We start from the raw sequence: 7,044 nt of genomic DNA, 5'->3' as shown, positions 1-7,044 counted from the left end.
AAATAATGTCACGTCTCATTAACCCAACAGAAAACGATAATAAAATTACTTTTTAATTGCATTTTTCCTATTTTTTTTTTTAAATTTAGATTCAACCAAATTATTGAAGCATTTAAGATCACTTACAAACCAGATGTTTTAACGATATTATCTCCGATTATCGTGGCGTGTTCTTGGTAAAAAGAAGACTGAAGTTCTTTAAGTTCAGATCAAACGTTTATTTTAACGACGTTTTCGGATGACCCCACGACCCTCGCTTCAAATTCGTTTATTCGAGCAAGACAATGTCGAAGTATGTAAATGCCAGAAACATTACAAAACAAATATATGTGTGGGTACAAAATGGGAACGAAAAAACGAACGAAAATTGTCATTTCTATGCGCAATCCGGATTCCGGCAGTTTCGCGCTCCAGCAGACTGAATCGCTGATTCATACACAATTTTTGTTTTTGTACATGCATATGTGAAATTATGGAAAAAAGTACAATTAATGCTTTTGTACAAAAAAAAAACATATCCGCATTTTATTTAAATAAATAAGTTTAAATAAAAATAGAAGGAAATATAATATTGAATTGTAAAAAGAGTTTTTCATTTAAAATTTTATGTGTTTATTAGAAAAAGAGTAGTTAGCTTTAACAATATGAAAATGGCAATAATGAAACAGGAACTTTTGTTTTTATACTGCACGAGCCGCCACTGGTTATTATTCCAACGAAATGTGTCAATTGAATTATCTATGAAAGAGTTACAAGTTTTATTTATATCAATAAGAAATAATGAAAACGTTTGAATTAACACAAGTATTTTTTGTTAATTTCCAAAAAAAACTGCTAGGAACTACTGAAAGACCTTATAGACGAGTCGCTACTGGTTATAACTCATCACATTAGTTATATTTATACATAAAAAAAGTTAGTAAATTATATTTTTATACGAAAACTAATAACTTTAGAAAATGATAATTTCTTAATTTAACACTAAGATTTTCCAAAATGAAAATGTATGAAACTTTACAAAACAATATTAAACTATACTTAGAATTCCACCAAGGTAACCAATTTATATTTTCCAGTACACGTGATTCTATTTGCCCCGTGTAATTCAACTGGTCCATTAAATAGTTCTATTTGAGCGTCTTCAATTCGTTATCTAATCTCGCCTTAACTTGCAATCTAATCTATTTCACATAATCCTCTCTATGCACACACCTTAGTAATACACTTATAGAAAAAAAAGGTGCAGATAATAAACGTAAACTTGTTTATAACACAATTTATTTGATTAAAGTTAAAAAGACACCTTTCGTATTTGAATAATTTGTATTTTGTCTTAAGTGTGTATAAAGTTGCCTACATTAACTTCGTTTGTTAATCTATTTAAATGTTTTGTTTTTAGTATATAGAAATAATTCATTTATTATTATCACAACTTTAATTTGATTATAGCTTAAAAACAACGGTATTATTTTGCATTAGACTAGATAATTCTTGGATTAAGTTTGTTTTGTATTCACTCAGTCTGTTTAAATTGTGTATCTAATGTTGCATGTATTAAGGATAAGGACTAAACGTTTCCGCTCAGTTCGGTGTAAGAACAGGAAAGTCGTGCACATTTATTAAGAATTCATACATTTTCATTCAAACAGTGTCTAATGTTTCGAATTTAACTGATCTGGAATGCATACGAATGCCCAATTTATTCAAATCCGCGCAACTAATGCGCATAATCACATTCAAAATAATACTATAGAGTTTTATTAAGTTACGTAAGAGTTAAGCGCTCAGCATTCCGGCTATGCAAGCCGTTGCGAAGCAAACTATGGTACCGGCGAAGTAAGCCCTGAAGACGTGCCTCGTGATCAGGTGAGACTTTTGCGGGATAAGAGCGCTCAACGTGGAAATCATTATGCCAACTGATCCGGGATTCGCGAATCCGCAAATCGCGAACGTCGCAATCACTTGGGATTTTGGCTAAAAATACATGTGATTAATTTTTGTTTGTATAAAGTTTGGTAATAATCTTACGGTTAGATCCATTTCTTTGAATTTGCTGAACGCCGCAAACTCGTTGACCATCATTTTCAGTCCAATGAGTTGTCCCACCTTCGTGCATTCCGGCCACGGCACTCCAAGCACGAAGCTTACTGGAGTGAAGATGTAACCAACTATCAATTCTATAGTCCAGAGTTCGTCTTCAGCCGTGAAACCTGATTTGAAAATCAACAAAAAAACGGTTAAATGGACAAATTTGTATGATGAAATCTGAACAATACCAACTAAGCCTCCGAACCATCCAAGTACTCCGTTGATGAAGTAGACTGTAGCCACGAAGGCGATTAAATTAGCTAAGATTCCTAAGACTATTTGGGTTGCCTGCGAAGCTCCTTGACTGGCTGCGTCTAATACCGAGGAGAATTCCCTAAAATATTCAAATAAGTATATTGTTTATATAATTTTTTTTTCAGCCATTACGATTCCACTAAAGCCACGTTATCTTCGAACGTCTCCGGTTCTTCTATTTCAGGAAACAGCAATTTGCTGAAAACCAAACCCGCAGGAGCTGCCATCACGCTAGCCGTGATCAGATGAGCAGCGTTTGCGCCGTAGCTTATGTAAGCCGCTAAAACGGTGCCTGAAACTGAAGCAAAACCTCCGGTCATGACTGAGTGAATTTCAGAACCCGTCAAATTTATTAGGTAAGGCTTCAGGAGTAGCGGAGCTTCCGTCTGAAAGAAACGTTAGGTTTGTATAATAAGTTCATTGATCATAGAGTTTTATGATCTGTCAGCTGTCACCATATTAGGCTTTAGATTAGTAAATAATATTTGCTTTTTAGATATCTTACTTGTCCCAAGAAAATGTTGGCAGCACTGTTGACGCTCTCACAGACTGATGTACCCATGATGGCTCTCAAGAACATGCCAAAGTTCGCGACTACCCTCTGCATGATTCCTACATGGTACAGAATGTTGATGATGAAGGCCAAGAAGTAGATGGTGGAGATGGCCTCGAACGCGAAAATATGGTACTCGTGCACCAGTTTATCTCCGTAGACGAAAGCCGATCCTTCCTTCGCGTATCCCAAGAACGTGGTGACTTTATCTCCAACGCACGCAAAGATCCTCCTTCCCGTCTCCCATCGCAACGTGAACAGCCCGAACACGAATTGCAGAATCATACCCCAGATGATCGTGTGCCATTTTATCTGCGACGCATCGAAAAGTAACAACAATCCTTTTCATCCCCAAGAATCATACCTGTTTCCTGTGCACGCTGAATGCGAAAGATACGATTAGCAAGATCGCCAATCCAGCGAGCGGGATCAAACGTTCCGGTTCATCCCAGCAATCGTAAATCAGGAATGCCAATATCACTCCCAAGATGATCAAATGAATTACAGCGTAGACGTACCTAAAATCAACACATTTTCGAGCTACGAATCATTGCGCAACTTATTATTATTACACACACTCAACTTTGTGTGTAGATAACAAAAAAAATACACAATGGATTTATTTGATACGCAATCACGGATAAAATGCTGTCTGTCATGGTGACACTGTCATAGTTACCTAGCACCGAAGATTTTGGCGATCTTCTCAACAAACGGTTCCCACAGGCAACGTGAGACAGGTCCTAGCATGTAAGGCTTTATCAAGTAGGCGTAACTGTATCCGAATGCTATGAAGATGTACAGGATCATGAGGAAACCGTAGCCATCGCAGCACGTGTGCCTCAGGACATCTGCAAGACAAAATAAGAAGAGTTTAATATGGAAATCCTTTAAAAGTATTTTGATTTATACTCACCGTCCGTTTCGACGATGAAATACTGCGTTGCCCATGCGAAGTGAGCTGTGATGACTGCCAAAACTACAAACGGAACGAATTTTTGAATCTTTTGACTTCTGCTCGATGTTTCCACCTAAGTTTAAGCAAATACATTTTCAAAATTCTGTTGTCAAACATCAATTGACATTAACTAAAGCTGGTTGATACTATTAACAGTTCTTAAAGGTTCAACCCCCGTTACTAAGGACGCTTCAAATATAACTAAGTCTTAATGACAGTTGCGACCATTAGACGCATTGTTGTTGCTATGCACTCAATGACAGTTGCTAAGGACGCTTCAGAAATAACTAAGTCTTAATGAAAGTTGCGACCATCAGACGAATTGTTGTTGCTATGCACTCAATGACAGTTGCTAAGGACGCTTCAAAAATAACTAAGTCTAATGACAGTTGCGACCATTAGACGCATTGTTGTTGCTATGCACTCAATGACAGTTGCTAAGGACGCTTCAAAAATAACTAAGTCCTAATAACAGTTGCGACCATTAGACGCATTGTTGTTGCAATGCACTCAATGACAGTTGCTAAGGACGCTTCAAAAATAACTAAGTCCTAATAACAGTTGCGACCATTAGACGCATTGTTGTTGCAATGCACTCAATGACAGTTGCTAAGGACACGATCAACGTTGCTAGGGACGCCTTACGGTTGCTAAGCAGAAAATAAAAATAGTATAAAATTATTATTCAACAGTGCTGAACGTATTCAGGCAGAAATTTCGAAAAAATAATAGTTGATAACAAATTTTTCGCTTGACTTGAATAAATTATACATGTATTGTTTTTATGCACTTTTTTAAATTATCTTGTTATTAGAGCAAAAAAAATCATATAGGTAAAAAATGAGATTGTTTAATAATAAATAAATACATATTTTGCAATATCTAATCAGATATAAAAAAAGAGTATTCGATTAAATTAATTAAAACATGTTTTTGTTTCTCAATCGTCTATATTTTTATCCAAAGTAATTAAACAGAAAATTATTATTTTTGTCGAGAAAAATTAAAATATGTTTTAACAGATTCTAACAGGTTTCGAAAGGAACTGTCGTTATCAACAATAGAGTCATTAAGTTTTATGTTTATTTTATTTATTTTTGTTCGTATTATCACTAATTTAAGAAACACGTTTAGTTCAACAAGATTGTTAAATGTTTAAGCTTATTTAATTGATATAAATGAATCTAATAAGAAATGAAATAATTTAAAGTAAATTTTTATATAATTATAACAAATGTTTCTTATTTTCCATAAGCAGGATGTGTGGTTAATTAAAGGAAACTGCTGAAACTGATATAGATTAAAAATATAAACAAATTGATTTGGACAATATTAGATTTGTTTATTATAGAAATACACAGTTTATTCAATAGATTTGTTAGGTAAGATTTTTTTTAGTTGAAACAAACAATTCCATAAAAGTATAATATAATATTGTACGTGTAGCAATTTTTATTGCAAAAGTCTATTCAATCGTTTCCAACGAATGGATTATTCAATAGAAAACAAAGCAAGATTACTGGCTGCAGCTAATAAATGAGACGTGAAGAATTCCACGTATTGCATTTTTAAACTTACGTTTAATTCCTAACAATTATTTATGTTTGTTTATGCATTTCTTTTAATTTACGTCATCGTTCATTATTGGAGATTGTTTATTATTGCAATATGTTTGCTTTAACTACAAATTTGTTTGTAAATCATGTTGTTTTCCCCAATTATTGTATAAATTAAAAATGACAAAGATTTCAAAATAAATTTCGTTACTAAAATGATTTTCAGTATGTCTGTAATGATAACAAATAACCACGTGATTGGGACCATAACATGGAACTGTATATTATTATGTTGGATAATGAAATTTAAATTATGACCGACTTTCACTTCACAACAAAAGTAAACCAATAATAACAATAACACATCACATGATGTAAAACTTAATAAATATATTACGTTTATTTCACTTAAACCTGAATTTGTATCATTTAGAACACAGCACAATTAACGTACCTGCAGATCGACGAGGATGTCCGATGTGGACGACAGCGTTGTGTTTTTATCGCCATCAGTCATCGTACTTTGGGTTCTCGAGGAACACTAAAAGCGCGCTCTACCTCCAATCCAGTTCTAAACAAAAATACAATAATTATGTAACATAATTATAGATAATTCAGTAGATCGTCGATTAGAAACTTCGTGAAAATCTCCTCTTTTCAAGTGCCTCGAAAAAATAATAATAATCAACGGCGCATTTTTGAACTAATTATTATTATTAATAATTTAAATCATTACTTACTAGTTATCTGGAAATTCCATATTTGTGTTACTCATTGCTAAAATATGCAATAAACTCGTTTAAAGTTACGAAAGTTCTATAATTTAAGTACTTTTCATACAAAATTTAAGAATCTTGTAATCAATTTACAGAGAACTCAAATGTGTGTGTTTTAACGGCGGCATTTGCTGTTTGGATGAGAAACGTTATTGAAAAAAAAAATCAAGAGTACTTGACGTCAGTTGAATTCCCCACTGCTGTTAGCGATTGAGCGCAAATGTATAAAATTGTAAAGGTGTTATGGTCATACGCAAGTAATTCGCTCCAATCTGAGCGTATTTACAAGTTACGCAATTGTTTTTATGACATGATTACCCGTCTTAAACTGTTGAATCATTTACATTTATATGAATATTATTAAATAAAAATTAATTAATAGATATGTTGTTTTTATGAATGATTTTATTACAATAATTTTAACTGTAACTCTTAATTTGCATAATTAGATGTATTTTAGGTTATAGTTAGTCTAGGTTAGATTTGGGTTTGTTAATGACAGGTTAGGTTAGGTTAATTGGGATGTCTCAATGACAGTTTAGGTTAAGTTTTGTACTGAAGTTTAAATGATTTTATGGAAATAATAAAGACATTGCGCAAGCAAATAATATAATTATTGAGATTAGGTTGAATTAGATTAAATTAGGTTACGTTTTATTATTTTTAAAGCTTGTTGATAAAAAATTAAACAATTCGTCAAACAAATAAATAAAATAATTTTTATAGCAATTGTTTCTATATTTGTTTATGATTATAATAAGTTTGTAAATGAAACATATGCAACTTAAATTACATTATTATACGTTTTGAATTAAGTTGTCAACTTGGTTGCATATTTCCTAAAACAATTTTGAACAC

At 32.9% G+C, this 7,044-nt stretch overlaps 1 protein-coding gene across 1 annotated transcript; it reads right to left on the bottom strand.

Annotated features, from left to right (window-relative positions):
- Window positions 1–1,308: 1,308 nt before the first annotated feature.
- Window positions 1,309–6,324, bottom strand: LOC108564130 (sodium/nucleoside cotransporter 2). The gene is made up of 10 exons (XM_017923065.1): window positions 6,151–6,324; window positions 5,865–5,981; window positions 3,813–3,927; window positions 3,576–3,747; window positions 3,261–3,414; window positions 2,849–3,208; window positions 2,476–2,729; window positions 2,277–2,422; window positions 2,029–2,210; window positions 1,309–1,974 (listed from the first exon to the last, which is right to left on the bottom strand). Exons 2-10 carry the CDS (start codon window positions 5,925–5,927, stop codon window positions 1,777–1,779), a joined length of 1,644 nt encoding a protein of 547 aa, XP_017778554.1. The 5' UTR covers window positions 5,928–5,981; window positions 6,151–6,324; the 3' UTR covers window positions 1,309–1,776.
- Window positions 6,325–7,044: the final 720 nt, after the last annotated feature.

Source organism: Nicrophorus vespilloides, unplaced genomic scaffold, assembly GCF_001412225.1.
Source record: "Nicrophorus vespilloides isolate i.1.1-1 unplaced genomic scaffold, Nicve_v1.0, whole genome shotgun sequence".
Taxonomy (NCBI): Eukaryota; Metazoa; Arthropoda; class Insecta; order Coleoptera; family Silphidae; genus Nicrophorus; species Nicrophorus vespilloides.
The sequence above is the reverse complement of the archived record's forward strand: the minus strand, read 5'-3'. Positions and strand labels throughout refer to the sequence as shown.